The 16,114-nt window shown below is 39.6% G+C and overlaps 1 protein-coding gene across 1 annotated transcript; it reads left to right on the top strand.

Moving 5' to 3' along the window:
* Positions 1–10,398: 10,398 nt before the first annotated feature.
* On the top strand, positions 10,399–16,089 carry LOC119659535 (sorbitol dehydrogenase-like). Its single transcript, XM_038067677.1, has 6 exons — positions 10,399–10,533; positions 14,662–14,695; positions 14,871–15,091; positions 15,151–15,621; positions 15,685–15,806; positions 15,868–16,089. Exons 1-6 carry the CDS (start codon positions 10,480–10,482, stop codon positions 16,049–16,051), a joined length of 1,086 nt encoding a protein of 361 aa, XP_037923605.1. The 5' UTR covers positions 10,399–10,479; the 3' UTR covers positions 16,052–16,089.
* The last annotated feature ends 25 nt before the right edge of the window (positions 16,090–16,114 follow it).

The following is a 16,114-nucleotide window of genomic DNA, read 5'->3' as shown; positions in this document are numbered from 1 at the left end:
TTTTCCTTTTTGTGGATTCTGTCAATGTCAAAAAGAACGCGGTCAAAGTCTCATTATAAAGTGAGTCGGCATCCTTAGGGACTATCCCTGACTACGAGACTCATAGTGGGTCTGTGAGATTTTTTGATATGCTCCGTATAGTGATGACTAAACGAGAAACTATAATATCCTTTTATCGATTTTACAGATCAATATATTTCGTATATACCGAAGGAAGTTTAGAGAAAGTGGCAGATACAACATCTATAGCCTTGAAAGTATTTTTACAATTGAGGGAAAATATCCAATTTTATTCGGAAATGATTATAATTAATTTAATATTGTACTTATAATTGCAACACGCGAATTCATGAATAACCTAAATGTTTGTAATGGGTCATTTAGATTTTAAATCGTGGAATACGTGTTTTCCCATTACATAAGAAATCATTTGAAAAAAAGCAAAAACTTATTTAATATAAATTTAGAAACAAAGTGGGTTTACTAATTGATAGTGTGATAACGAATGACGGAAATAAAACTATGATTTTTTTCGTTATACCAGAAATATTTATTTTACAATATTAGATGTTCTATCTATTTTATTATATTTAATGTATCTTCCTAAATTAATCTGTATTGCTCTTCCTGTCAAAGAATAGTGCGCAATTAAATAAAGTGTTGGAACGGCAGGGATCATATTCGGGAAGTTCCTCCTATTAAAATCTGAATTTTAAACTATCTCATCTATATATTTAGGAAGACTAGCCAAATAATCTTCTCCATTAGCTGAAAATGTGAAACACTACTGAAAAAACTGCAAAAGCAAGCACACAATCAAAACAACATTTGCCAACTCATACAGAGGCCAATTCAAATTTGACATAGCAAATAAATTAAACAATAGAAAATAACAGCTGCTGCAATCCTAGTAATGCAATGAATTCCGGTTCATATCATATTTGCTGATTAAAAAAGGGTAGCAACCAACAGCTGCTTACTATTTACGACTAAACTGCTCCCAGGTAAGAGATAAAGCAACATCTGTTGCATCGGACGAAGTCATTGGGAAATTTTTTTTGAAAACTGGTTTGACTATGCCAGAACAAAGTTACTACCCAAAACTATCCGTAATATGCGACGACCTTGACTTCAAATAAAAATTCCACAGACTCAACAATCTTATCTTCAAAATAAATTCTAAACCTATTGCTATGCACTATTCAGAAGATTAGATTGTGACCTTGATTTTGAGAAAATCTTCCGTAAACCTGACGATTCTTATCAACAAAATTATTCTAAATGGATTACTATGCATTAATTCCAAGATCGAATTTAGGATATTGACATTTTTACGACAACGTGGGAAAAGAATGGAAACTCCCCTGAAATCGATAACAAGATTATCTAAAACGCTGATAATCATCTCGAAAATCAGTTTGAATTTGAATTGGGCAATAAAAGCAATTGAAAATGTTTAGTACTTTCGATCAGATACTATCATAAAATGAACAAAAATTAGATCGAAATTTATCTTTCTAGTGAAGGGAGCTAGTTTTAAAGGTTATCTAATTTGTCGTCATCATCATCAACGGCGCAACAACCGGTATCCGGTCTATATCTGCCTTAATAAGGAATTCCAGACATCCCGGTTTTGCGCCGAGGTCCACCAATTCGATATCTCTAATAGCTGTCTGGCGTCCTGACCGCCATTGCTCCATCTCAGGCAGGGTCTGCCTCGTCTTCTTTTCCTACCATAGATATTGCTCTTATAGACTTTCCAGCCTCATTCATACGGATTAAGTGATCCGCCCACCTATTGAGCTGGATTTTATCCACAACGCCAGACAGCTTTTAGGGATATCGAATTGGTGGGCCTTAGCGCCTAGACCGGATACCAGTGGTTGCTCGTTTGATGATGATGATCAGAATTTACTATCACTGACCAGAACAAGGGTTAAAGAAGAAAGGGAACCATACTTGTAACACTTAATCGGCTTTTCAGGATCGTGCCTTTCAGTGATGGGAATCAGGACTGGGGTGGGATTTTTTACATATGCCTGTATATCCTCATTCAAGTGAATATTCCATTAGAGTATCCAAAAACCTGCGTAGGTGACAAATCACAGCGTCCTCACCCGTGAGCTTAAACTATCTACATTTATATCAAAAGAGAATAGATAGAATTTCTCTTAATTTCATTCTACCCAATAAAGTCTGAACGCATTTTCAAGGATTTTCCTTGCTCAGGATGTTGTCATCAGTTGCTATATATTAAAAAAGATACACAACTTTACTGTGCGACAATTTAGAACTTCACTTGGTGGAAAATTTGCGCTGTCATTTGCTATTTTTCTGTGTTTTCAAACACCTCCCATCTAATGTTTCACCCTAGCATTTCAGATTAACCCAGTTCCCGGTATTTTATGCCAACAAGGCCAAATAGAATAATGCTATCAGTGCCCTTGTAATTGCAAAATTCCAAAATAGCGGAAGTGAACGTTTTCAATAGCTTCATTTCAACTCGAATAACATTTCGAAAATTAGTGCTGCTCTTGAAGTGAAATGGCTGGCTCTACGGCTCCTAATAACTTGTCAAAATGATCCTTTAACAAATTATGGAATACACTTATATCAAGTTGGAGTTATCTGTTTCTTGTCGAAGAGGTGGACCGATTTTTTTTCTTTTTCACGCCAGGTTACTTGTTCAGCACATGTTGAAAGGAAAGAAGAAACGCAAAGAGAAAGTGAAGAGGAAAGCGCATAAATGTGGACGTAGCTTAGAACTACTATCTAAACTATTATCGGGAAAAATTGGCCTCCAATGCCACTGTTAGAAAGCACCCCACATCTTGAAGTTTGTCTAGCTGAAACTACAATGTTGTTAAATAGCTGGGTCTTCTATCGGATTGCGTGCACACTTACTAATAAGATCCTTTTTTTTCCCAACTCGTTACGGAAAGTTACGTTACGGACAAAAGATGAACATCGTGAAGGATACCCATCTACGTCGCCCAATGCAGAGAACGTGAAAAAAGATGTTTTGTTGTCGATCAAAGAGTGACAATTTAGCTGAGGTCACGGGGACATCATATGGCAGCGTTCAAACAATCCTTATGAGAAAGGTCTCTGCGCGTTGGATACTGAAGATATTAACCGACGAGCAAAAGAAAAAAGGACATTTCGAAGAAGAATCTCGAAAAGTTTCAAGTGGACTAAGCCAGACCTAGACCGGATACCGGCTGCTCCGTCGTTGATGAAGGAATAATGTTGGTGTAGTATTGGAAAAGCAAAACCACTATTGCCTTGTTTTATCAGGACACCAAATAAGAACATTGCGAGAGGTTATCAAGAAAAAAGACACGGCAAACTGCGGATTGGAGTGTTGCCTGTCCCTGGGATTGCAACGGCTTTAACACCCACACTATTTATCAGAAATAGCTCCCAGTGATTTGTATCTCTTTCCTTGACTCAAGGGACACTATCGAAGCACGAAATTTGGAAACGATAATGTACTGATGGTCGTTGACTTTTTTGAAGGGCCAATAGAAAGATTTTTTTTCAATCGGAATCCTGGGTTTAGAAAAAAAAATGAGCTAAATGTTTGGACTTGTTAGGGGACTACATAAATAAACTAATTATTTTTTTGACTTTAATCAACGCCTTTTAATTTCATTATCATTACCTTTAGATTACCTCCCGCATATAAAGGGGTGATATTTATTGTGGAAGCGACATTTATGGATTGATGAATTCATGATTGAATCAGAAACGTTTGGAGTGTGTTGGGAAAAAAACTTTATTATAAAAGAAGCGTGGGCCATTTTTTTTAGAGACTCTTACTTCAGTCTAACCCGATCTTAAGGCAGCAGTAGCGGACCCTAAAATATGGAAAACCTCGTAGACAATGTGGTAGTGCGCATTTTCGGACTTTCAGCTTACAGATTATTAATTGTTGTCTATTAATTGTTAATTTGAACTTTTCATTGATAAATTTGTTTTTACTTAAAGCGATCCTATAGTTATAAAACAAACGAATTTCCGACATCTCATTTTTTTATTATTTTATCAGTAAAATTTTGTGAAGTAGGGTTGTTAAGGGTCTTAGATGTTTCATCCCCAAGAACAAAGAAATCATCTAACTTAAACATCAGCGAAAAGTTAAACAGAAATCAGTTAAATTAGGAGTGGCCCTATAGTTATAAAATGCACCATATCTACAAAATGTGACATAAGTTAATAAAACAATAAAAGTAACAATTTAAAAAGAAAGCGCATATACAGAACACAAAGCGACATAGCATAGAAAAGATTTTAAAATTGAAAGCAAAGTCTAAGAAATTATCGTAAGACTAGACGGTAACATATGTTGTCCAACCATGCAGCTAATGCGAGGAAGCACTAAAATTCAAAGACGTAAAAGCTACACCCAATCGCATTGTCAACCGCTATGTCCGATATCACATAGTTCACCAAGGTTCAGAAGAGGAGTGTGCAATGAATACGAGTATGTATCAAAAATAACCAGCTTTCCAATCAGCAAAATAGATAGAGAGGCGCCAACTCCGAACAAAACAGATCTAGGACATTTAATTAAATGTTAGCTCGCAAACTGAACAATGTCCCATAATTTGAAGGAAAATACCCATTGTGCCAAAATAGACAAGGGTTGAATCAATAATTAACTTATTCTGTCCCAATAAAATAATCTTTAGGGGCCCAGTCACCCCTTGAACTTAATTCGTACATAAGTATGTATCAATAGAATAAAAATTCCATAATAACCAAAATGCCCTTACCAAATGGTAGACATCAAAACCCGTTTAATCCGGCTCACACACAATTTCTGAAGAATCAGATCTAATCGATACTCAAACATGGCTTGAGCATCGTACACAACCAATATTATATAATGTTTCTGTCGAAACTTAATTAATAATCAAATCTTCTACTTGCAAAAAAAAAAAAAATGCAAAAATTCTTCACGTGCCCGATCCATGCATAAAAATCTTAATTTCTTAAATAATCCGCGTAAGGGTAACTAACGACAAATTTCAGTAACACCCATTGATAACATCCCAACTTTTTTTGCAGACACATTTCAGAAACAAAATGGAAAGATTTACAAACCTCCCCGAAACTTGATAATCATAATTAAAATTTATGTACATATTCATGTGTATTTCGCTGCGTCGATAACAAATTACCAGTTTTATCGCATAATTGATTTTGAGCAGAATACTCTAATCGTTTATTTGATTTTGGCGTTCGTGCTGAAGGGTGCCACGCTAAAATTGTGTACTGATAACCTGGTGGGCCATTTACTATAGATGTTGATAAACAAAATCATGTAAATGAAACGAGAGTAGTAATACGCAAATAATGTGATGCAGAAAAATATCAGTGCAGCCATTTAAAATTAAAGATGCTATTCTACTATTGTAGAATCTACGTTGTATCTTTTCATCTCATCAATGCACTGACGCATTTAGTGCATCTATTTAAAAACAAACAATGGACGAAGCAATGCCATTTATAACTATGCAAATTAAGAACCTAGTACTCTATATTCAACTCAAAATAAAACTGAGAGTTTTGCCTCAAATATCCAAGATGATATTCCTACATGATGGTGTTAACTTCTCAGTTACACACTAGAAAATAATTAGATAGAATTAGTAAACTTAGCAGTTTTAACTCCGCCATGCTATTAACATTGTATGCTGGTCACAACCCCAGGTAAAGGAGGAGGGTTTGAGGCAACGTACTCTGTACTATCCTCAGTAAAACAAAAGTAAAATGCTGATATCAGGGAAAGAAACAAATAGAGTATAGTTGGAGTTATTCTACTATGCTAAATCCTACCTGATCTCTCTTGGTGACAGGTCCTGCGACAGGCCGACCAAGAAAATGCATACAATGTCGTTACAAACATGATGATCGAATTGAGTCACAAGCCTCGGAGAAATGCTAGGGCGTCCACCTCAGTCGACGCGGCAGGGCGGGTCCCGTTCCTGTCGAGAAATGGACATGGGTTCTTGTCGCATGGACGGCGTCAGGACGTAAGCAGGTTAGTCCGAACAAAACAAATACGTGTCTGCACGCAAAATGTTGGTACCCTAACTGGAAAGACCGAGGAACTCGCAAGAGCCCTTCGAAAAAAGCGCATTGATGTCTGCGCTCTGCAAGAAACCCGATGGTCTGGTGCCAAAAGCTGCGACATTGAATGCGAATGCGGTAAAAATGGCTACAAACTTCTCTATTTTGGTAGCCCATACACTCAATATGGTGTTGACATTGCCATCTCAGAGGATTTCCGTAATGCCATTAAAGAAGTCGACGATTCCATGATCGGCTGATGAAGCTCACCATTATATCAGCTGATCATACTATTCACTTCTTCATCGCGTACGCACCACAGACAGGTCGACTTAATGCCGAGAAAGATGCCTTCTGGCAACTTCTCGATGAAAAGACTTGTCACGTGCCTGCTGACGACTATATTATCAGTGCTGGCGACCTTAATGGTCATGTGGGTGAAAAGGCAGACGGTAACAGGTGGCATGGGGGAAAGGGGTTCGGAGCGCGCAATGAGGGTGGCAAGTGTATGATCGATTTTGCGGATACCCATGACCTTGTTCTTATGAATACATGATTCATCAAACGATTGTCTCATCTTCCTACATTTTGTAGCGGGAACAGTAAAACGCAAATCGACTATATTCTCATAACACACCGACATTTTACCACTGTCACTGATTGGAAACCCGTTCCCTATGAGACCATCGCACCTCAACATCGGCCGTTGATTGCCGTCCTGCGAATTAAGCCACCAATAAAACAGCGTGACGAACGCACTGACCCGCCGCGCATTAATTGGAGGCGATTTCGTGAGGAGAAAGAAGAAATGATCTCACTTACACGATTACCGACCATAACGAATGTGGAAGAATCATGAAACCAAATGAAAGACACGATCCATAAAGCGGCCTCTGCAACCCTCGGGGTCACCAAGCCGGGTAAACGGTACATCAACCGAGATACTTGACGTTGGAATGATAATATTCAAATGAAGGCTCGTGAAAAGAAACGCCTCTACCACAAGTTCCTCGACGATAAAACGTTTGTCAATTGGCAAATTTATAAGAATGCCAACTGGGAAGCAAAGAAAGCGATCGCTGTTAGTCGAACGTCCCATTACAAATATCTTTATGATATCCTGGACACTCGAGATGGCGAGAGAGATCTGTATCGACTTGGCAAAAGCCGAAACGAACGCACACAGGATATCGAACACTTCTGTTATGTTAATGACAAGAACGGCACTTTGCTTGCCAACCGTCGAGCCGCAACGGATAGACGGCGAGAATACTTCGAGCAGATTTCAACTGAAGAATTTGCTCATCTTCCACTTCCACAATCATTGCCGACATTTGGACCAGTTCCACTTGCCAGCGCAAGTGCTCTCATACTTCGGGTGAACTCCCGTTGAATGTGAAGATAGCTCGGTTATTTTCGGTAGGCCCCCTAGTGGGAGTTTCATGGGGGTTGTAGTTATGCTCAAGCGAGAAGAGACCTTCGGGCCTCGGCGTGGTGTTGCGTTTCAACACGGGTGCCGTACTCCTTAGTTCGGTAGAGATTTAGGTAATTCTTGCATCCACCAGTATGAATGCTAAGCCATGCACTTGGTATAGACTGGTACCGTTGTTGCTTGTCACAGCGGGGCTCTGATTGTGGTCACAAAATCAATCCCTGTAAAAATAAAACTAGGTAGCTTGCTCCTACTACAATATATTTTAATAGTTAGTAAATACGTATTTCGAAAGCTACTTACTTTCTTCCTCAGTACTTAAGCTAGCTTAAGTACTGAGGAAGAAAGTAACAAGCTAGCTTAAGTATTGAGGAAGAAAGTAAGTAGCTTTCGAAATACGTATTTACTAACTATTAAAATATATTGTAGTAGGAGCAAGCTACCTAGTTTTATTTTTATTTAGAAGAACTACAAGCATCGGAACGATAACTATTTCAATCCCTGTCCTAAGAAGACCATGGGATTAAGTCGTCCAGACAGGTGCTCACGTAAAACCCTCAAGGACTCACTGTCGAGCGATTGAAGAAGAAGAAGAAACTCCAAAGTTAAACAGAAAATGAAGACCACATATTTGGGAGTGACGATGACGACAAACGTCAGCAATATATTAGGTGTATAACTTTGCTTTTGCCGTTTTTCTCAAAGTTCAAGGCTTTATTTTTAAAAATTGTTAGTACATTTATGATTGAAAGTATTGTCCATTGCTGGTTACTACTTTTTCCCATCTATCCGCCAGGAAACGAAATCCACGTCGTAAGGAGTCGTCATCCTTTGAGGCGATTCACGAATCAATCCAAATTTTCACTTTATCCAAAGAACCGAAATGTTGATCGGCTGGTCGTGTGCCATTGATCGGAAAAGGTGGTAATCAGATGGAGCAATGTCAGGAGAGTACGACGGGTGGGGTAGAACTTCCAATTTCAGCGTTTTCAAGTATATTTTCCCCGGTTGCGAGCACTGTCATGCAGCAAAATCACTTTATCGTGCCTTTCCTCGAACTGAGGCCGTTTTTCCTTCGGTGCTCGTCTCAAACATTGAGTTCGATATCGTTCGCCTGTTATGCTTTCGCTCGGTTGTAGCAGCTCGTAGTAAACTAAATCGAAGTAATCCCACCGAATGCAAAGCATAACCTTGGAGCCTTGGCCTGGCGATCGATGTGGAAGCATGCCCGCGCAAACCACATGATTTTCTGCGTTTGGGATTATCGTAGTGAACCAATTTTTCGTCCCCAGTTTGGACAAGGTGCAGAAATCCATTCCGTCGTTGTCTTTGAAGCAGCTGTTCACAAGCAAACAAACGCCGTTCAACGTCCCTCGGCTTCAACTCGTACGGCACCCAACTTCCTTGCTTCTGAACCATTCCCAGGGCTTTGAGACGCTTGGAAACGGCTGGCTGAGTCACATGCAATGATTCCGTCAACTTTTCTTGGGTTTGGCACGAGTCTTCGTCAAGTAAAGTCGTCAACTCGTCACCTTCAAACATCTTTTTCCTTCCACCGCCATGCCGGTCCTCGACGTTGAAATCATCGTTCTTGAAGCGTTGAAACCATTCACGACACGTTCTTTCACTAATAGCTGCCTTGCCAGACGTATACGCGAGCATTCCATGAGCCTCAGCCACAGATTTGGTTGAATGGAACGCGTAAAGCAAAATTTCCCGCAAAAGACAAAAATTTGGCTCGTAAAGCTGCCAAATTACACATCAGACTAGTTCTATTCACCACGTATCTCTAAAGCCATCTTAAAAACGGCAGAAGCAAAGTTATACACCTAATATGTATGTAAGAAAGTTACAAAATGATTTGCAGGTCTATGCATCCCAAAAGATATAACAGTAGGGCTAGTGACTATGGGCATGCAATAACTTGGGGAACACAACAGTCAAACAGTTGCGTAAGCTCCAAAGCCTGGGACCATGAGGACATGCCCAACGCCATCCTTGAAGTCCTTTTTTAGGGCCGATTCCTCTCCGTCTTTACATACAGATGCAGGTGAAGAAGGTAGTCATCAGAACGTCCGAGGTTATCAATGAAATGAAGAGCTGCCTAAACCGAAAAAAACTATATTCTTTCTAGGCAGTACCCCGAATGACTGATACCGAGAGACAGGATTACGTCAAAATTTCATTCCATCAAGAAATTTGAATGAACCAGACTAGGCCAGACAGAGGAGAGTATACCAGTGGCCTACTGTTCAAACCAGGAATTTATTACCTGATATACCGCAGCAGGGGGAGCGAATGCAGAAGTCATTGGGAACCGAAAATAGTACCAATGGAGAAGGAGAAACAGCATACATGGGAAGATATGCTAATTCAACCTCCGAAGGAACGATAAAAAGCAGAATATAGCTATTGTAAACGACAGCTAGACGATTATTAAGGCCCGCAAATCTGACCAGGTGACCATTAATCTCATTTGACAGACGAGTCTTACAAGGTGTAGACAGCATTGAATGAGAATATTGATTTTTTAAGTTTTACAAGTTTACAAAACACTATTAATTCTAAAACCCATAGAATCATTTCAATTTCTACTTATTTATACAAAGTCGTACGAGCAATATTCATTTAGTGCAAACAATGTATCTTTATCTTTGCAAACGCCCGATTTAGATGTATCTTCCAACAAATTACATCGTAAATAATGGCTAACATTAAAGTCCGTCCAATCATCTTTTAAACACTGTTCAAATAATTTTCATATACAGAGTAATATTCATACATTAAAATTCATTGAAAGATGACATTTTTCTCAAACATTTGGTTATCTACAATTAAGGTAGGGGAGAGGGCTGCTGTTGATCTTATCGCTCAGTACTGAGCTCCGCTAATTTTTCAATAAAATCTCGCAGACACTTGACTAAACTTTATTCAGTGTTGAATCGCTTGTAAAGTGCGAGGCTAACATCATGGCTAAGGATAATTTAACCGCTGTTCTCTACGGAGTTGAAGACTTGCGATTGGTATGTAGAATTGTTCTGTAAATTTTCGCAATATTTTGGAATTAGTGCAATATTTGTGACAAGGAAGTGCCTTATTATGTTTATAATAAAACTCGTCGGAGTTAATAGGCCGCGATTGGGATTATAGATGTAAATATCTTGGAAAAAGAATACAATTTAATTAAAAAGTTGTCTGGAAAAAGTATTAAAATTAATATGGAAAATGATTGAAAACAACTCGGTTCATTAGAAATGCGTAATAGAGATAATAAAGGTCTATGGTTTTTTAATAAAAATAGATGACACGAGGCAGCTTCTATAAGTGGATTTATTTGCGCGTGTTGTGTCACGTAAATTTATATTTGGCGTGGCACGATTGTGCTATAGAATGTTCAGTAAACTGTGAAGATTTAGTATAATTAACCGGTTTTCATTAGAAAGATAGCATTCCTAGTATGCGACCACACATCGAGATAGAGATTTAAATGTTTCCTTGATTTTTATAATTTAAATGAAAGTGCGTCTAAATATTAAAATTATTTTAAAAGGACTAAAATTTAACACTATCGCGTGGGTTGCCTGGTGGGTAATAACCTTGTGACGACCTTTATTGCGATTCCTGATTTTTGGCTATGGTAGATTCAAGATTGAAGCCCCCACCCTTTTTTTAGATATGAACTAATTTTTCGATACAATCAACCCTCTTGTCATCAAACTAAGAAAGTAATGATTTGTGCTAAGTGTAGATATCTTATTCCTTTGGTGAAATCTATCTATCTACTGTAACCTCCTATGCGGAACAGAGGGCTATCGTTGCCCGTTTCTGACAATGTGCTTTGATTCCACTCAGGATTTACTTAGAAACTTGCCCCCTTTCTCCACCATTCTGGGCCAGCACTTCTAAGGTGACTCACGTGGCGACCATCCTGGAATAGTGAGTTTCAAATAGCGTGGATATATGCGCCTGTAACTAACTTCATATGGCTTCCCATCGAGAAGTAAAATTCTCTTTCAAGATGTTAACTAGCACGATAACCGCAGTCAAATTATTTGCAAAACAGATAATAATAACCTCCTTCGGCACGATAAACTCATCTATATCACGTTTCACAAATAATAACGTACCTCGGATATCCTTAGCACATCCTTTTGGAAAGTAATTTTTCATAAGCTCGGTTAAGTAACTAAGGGCAGCCATTTTGGCCAATGAGCTCTTAACCCATCCCAAATTGCTGGTTTGAGAAAACCGACTTGTCGCTTCGAGGAAAATAAGTCCCTTATATATGTCCCTCAGCTTCACTATCATCACACTCAGTGTACAAGTGATAATCTCAAAGCAGTGAGACAAACACAACACGAACACAGACAGCCATGACAACTGGGATTCAAACCCAGAACAGTGAGATTGAAAGACTGACACTCTACCTCTTCAACCATCGCACCTTCGATAATAATGCATTTTTACATACTGCGAATTGACTGAGTCCCTTCTAGGACTGCAAATTTTAGTAATAATCGTCACCTTCCTCCCCCTCAGAAACGGGTTGTGCCATTTTGTTCAAATTGCAAGTTATTTCTGAGATCCCGGTAAATGCGTAACTGTAATCATCTAATTATTTACTGTAAACAATAGTCTTCGTCCATCAAAATAACAACCCATTACTATATTGTTACATGTATCCGGGAAAAACCATACCAATGATACTTCAAAACATCAGGTATGACCTGTGTAAATGAAGAGTCCGATATCACCATTTAGCATGTTAAGGGCTCGTCTTGTAAACAGTTTGTTTTATGTACATTATCAACTCATTTCCAAAGTTGATATCCGGATTCTAACATTATCTTCATCATTATTGCTAAAACCAGACACGTGAAGTTGAGAAAAATCATTGTAATCCCGCTTGAAACAATCTCATCTTGATAAAAGAGGAAGTAAAGCTGTGCTACAAGCTGATAGCATATCTTCTTTCAATTTTGTGATTAAAAGATTGATAATCTCGGCTGCTTAAGTTTGTTGATGACAAACCGATATTCATACTCGCCAGTAGCTATCGTCTTTAATTATGTTATGGATGAATAAATTTAACTTTTGATTGATAATGTCGTCATTCCATTCATCGACCCGGGCAACCGTTAATCCTAAATGGAATCATGAATCTTTACATTGTGTATTGTGCCATTCGGAAAACTCATGATCTTCTTGAACGAAAAGTTTTAACAGTTGTTTCCGGTTAGGCTGGGGATCTGGGGTGGAGATGACTTCAATGACAGGGTAATCCCTGATAATAGGGGGCGAATACGGAACTCGTAGTTTTAAACATCACAGGCAAACCAAGCATTCCCAACCGAACCTTTTCGTCGGAATTGATGGTGTAGTCGGTGGACGAGTAGGAAGTTCTGGAAGACTTCCCGGCGAGCAACCATCAATAGCTCACAAAATGACATACCCTATCTCTTGGCGTCCACCACCCCGGCGCTCTCTTTGCACGTCGAATGCTGCGAAGGCGAACATCGGAATGTTTATCGAATATTGCGAAAGTGAACACCGGAAGGTTCGTCGAAGCTCCTGGAACAGCCAGAGCCGGACGATAGGACACTTTGGAGCGCTGGCTATAGCTGGAATTATCGTGAATTCAGTTATGAACCTGGTGAAGAGAGTCTGCAGTGCTTCCATGTTCCGGGGACAACCAACTATGACAAGCCTTCTATGTATTGGTAGACGGAGGTGATTATCGACCAGCGGAGGGAGTGACATAAGCTCCACCGTTTAGCAGAGCGGAAGGAGTCACGCACCACATTGACAGAAAAACTAAAGGGAGACTGCGCAGCCTGCTGTTATCAGGAACCAGTTAACAAAGTGGATGGGGATCCGTGAGGACTAGGTAACAGAATGACCAATTAAATTAAGTTCCTGCGGAAATCCTTGTAACTTAATGTTGATCAGCTGAACCGGATTGTGCGAAAATTATCCCTTACGGACCCTGGATTGGACTGATGACACAAAAGGATGGAAGGCGCTGAGAATTGCATACTTTTCACTATGGAAGACCTGGAAATGGCAGTAATTTCTATGAAAAATACGGACTACGGCCTGACCTAACGATCTCTTCGCAGTATACCGGTGATGTTTCGCTATCGACCGGACCTACATACTGCTTGTAACATCCAAAGCTTACTTAAAGGGGGCCAGTTTTCCTCATCGCCTGGAGTTAGCAAGACAACAGTTCAGTTTAAGAGAGATCCACAGGGGTTACTGTCATGCAAGTTGTGCTTCTCGTAACGCTTGATGTCAGAAATACCTTCAATTCCGTAAAATTGCAGATATGTTAAGCACACTCGGAACTTAACTCCACATGTCGGGTTACCACTTACGGATATTATATGTGGATTATCTGAGGGCCGCTCCCCATGAGACACTGGAGAGCCATAGGTGAATGGAGATTTCATCAGAAGTAGCAGAAGGACCCACCCTAGGGCTGGACCTCTGACGACAACCTGCTTAGATTCGACACGCCAGAAAAGTCCCCGTGCCCGAGCTACAAAGCGAACATTTCCGATGCAATCTTTTCGTCGGAATTAGTGATGTAGATGGTGAACGAGTAGCGAATTCTGGAAGACTTCTCGGCGAGCAACCATCAATACCTCGCGTTCGAAATGACGGACGTTATCTCTTGGCATCCACCACCCCGGTGATCTCTTTGCACGCCGAATGTCGCGAAGGCGAACAACAGGAGGTTCGTCAAAGCCCTTGGAACAGTCGAAGCCGCGAAGACACTTCGGAGCGTGGTGACCCTGCAACTGACATGGTCTTAAATTCAGTGATGAACCTAGTAAAGATAGTCAGTAGCCTTCTATGTATTGATGGACGGCGGGAAAATTTCCTGACTTGAAGGCTCCCTAAAGCAGGAAAATGAGAGAGCTAGCGCGAAATACTGTGTCAAACGGTTCTAGGCTAGTTATCTGATAACATAAGACCTTAAAACGACAAAAAGAAGTTGATACCTGTGGTATACTCTAGACTCTCCACAGTAATACATATTATTGATGTCGACCTTTAAACGAGACATAATATCAAAAAACCGACATGAATACACAATTTTGTCATTTAAGATCAATCACAATAATTTTTCTTCCGTTTATTTTCAGGAACAACGTCCAATCCCAGAAATTGAAGATCATGGTAAGTTTCAACGCCATCAATCGTTATAGTTTTCATTGTCACTTTGATACTCAAGCCAACAGAACAAGTTTTCACTTTGAAAATAAAAGGATTTGTATCCTGTTACTCGTTAACCTGCATTAGGTCCATTATACTTTTCCCCTGTAAAAAAATATAAAATTCGCTCCTTCCGCAGAGGTACTTATCGAGATGGACTGCATTGGTGTCTGCGGTACAGACATCCACTACTTCGTGCACGGAAAAGTCGGTGATGTTGTCGTAGACAGGCCATGGATCATTGGACACGAATCATCTGGTGTCATTGCTAAAGTTGGAAAGAATGTTACAACTCTAAAGCCTGGCGATCGTGTCGCCATTGAACCTGGTGCAGGTTGCAGAGTTTGTGAATTCTGCAAGGTAACATTTGTCTATACAAAACATATTAACTCAGAGCTAATATAACCCTTTCTTTGCAGAAAGGCAGATACAACCTATGCAAGAGTCTTGTCTATTGCGCAACACCACCAATTCATGGTGGCAATCTCACACGTTACTACAAGCACATTCCAGATATCTGTTTCAAATTACCCGATCATGTGAGTATGGAAGAAGGTGGTCTGCTAGAACCTCTTGCTTGTGGTGTCCATGCCTGCCGACGAGCTGGTATTGAGCTTGGTTCTGAGGTTTTGATTCTTGGCTCAGGCCCAATCGGTCTAGTCACTCTTGCCACAGCCCAAGCAATGGGAGCATCCAAAGTTATCATCACCGATATGCTACAAAGTCGACTTGATATCGCTAAGAGCATGGGTGCTACAGCAACATTGCTTATTACAAAGGATATGACAGAAGAAGAACAAGTTAAGAAAGTTCACGAATTGTTGGGTTCGGAACCAGACAGAGTTGTCGATTGTTTCGGTGGAGAACCAACTGCTCGATTGGGTATTCTGGTGAGTTTCAAAACGTTCATTCCTTAGAATAGCAACTAAATTAACTTTTCATTTTTTCTATAGGCATGCCGATCTGGTGGTATTGTTGCTGTGATGGGAATGGCTCATGCTGAAGCTAAGATTCCACTAATCAATGCTCTTGTGAAAGAGATTGATATTCGCGGAGTTTTCCGCTACAGTAATGAGTAAGTGCTCAATATTTATAAAGAATTTCCCAAAGTTAATTTCATATTTTTTTTCTTGTAGCTATCCCGCTGCCTTGGCTATGGTAGCTAATGGCTCCATCGATATCAAGAAATTGGTCACTCACCACTTCGACATTACTGAAACGAAAAAGGCCTTCGATGTCGCCCGCTATGGCCATGGAGGTGCCATCAAAGTCATGATTCATTGTCAACCACGTAACAAGAATAATCAAAAACCATTTTAATTATAGCGATCATTGATTTCATATGTCTACAATAAAAATAACACATTTTTAAAAAATGTGATT

This window comes from Hermetia illucens, chromosome 6 (assembly GCF_905115235.1).
Source record: "Hermetia illucens chromosome 6, iHerIll2.2.curated.20191125, whole genome shotgun sequence".
NCBI classification, from domain to species: domain Eukaryota; kingdom Metazoa; phylum Arthropoda; class Insecta; order Diptera; family Stratiomyidae; genus Hermetia; species Hermetia illucens.
The sequence above is the reverse complement of the archived record's forward strand: the minus strand, read 5'-3'. Positions and strand labels throughout refer to the sequence as shown.

What these genes read in the sequence shown, in the direction of transcription:
- LOC119659535 (XM_038067677.1), top strand. Translation starts at nt 10,480, where the DNA reads ATGGCTAAGGATAATTTAACCGCTGTTCTCTACGGAGTTGAAGACTTG. An exon ending in CCCAGAAATTGAAGATCATG is followed by an intron (nt 14,696 to 14,870) that starts GTAAGTTTCAAC and finishes CTCCTTCCGCAG; the next exon opens with AGGTACTTATCGAGATGGAC. An exon ending in GTTTTCCGCTACAGTAATGA is followed by an intron (nt 15,807 to 15,867) that starts GTAAGTGCTCAA and finishes TTTTTCTTGTAG; the next exon opens with CTATCCCGCTGCCTTGGCTA.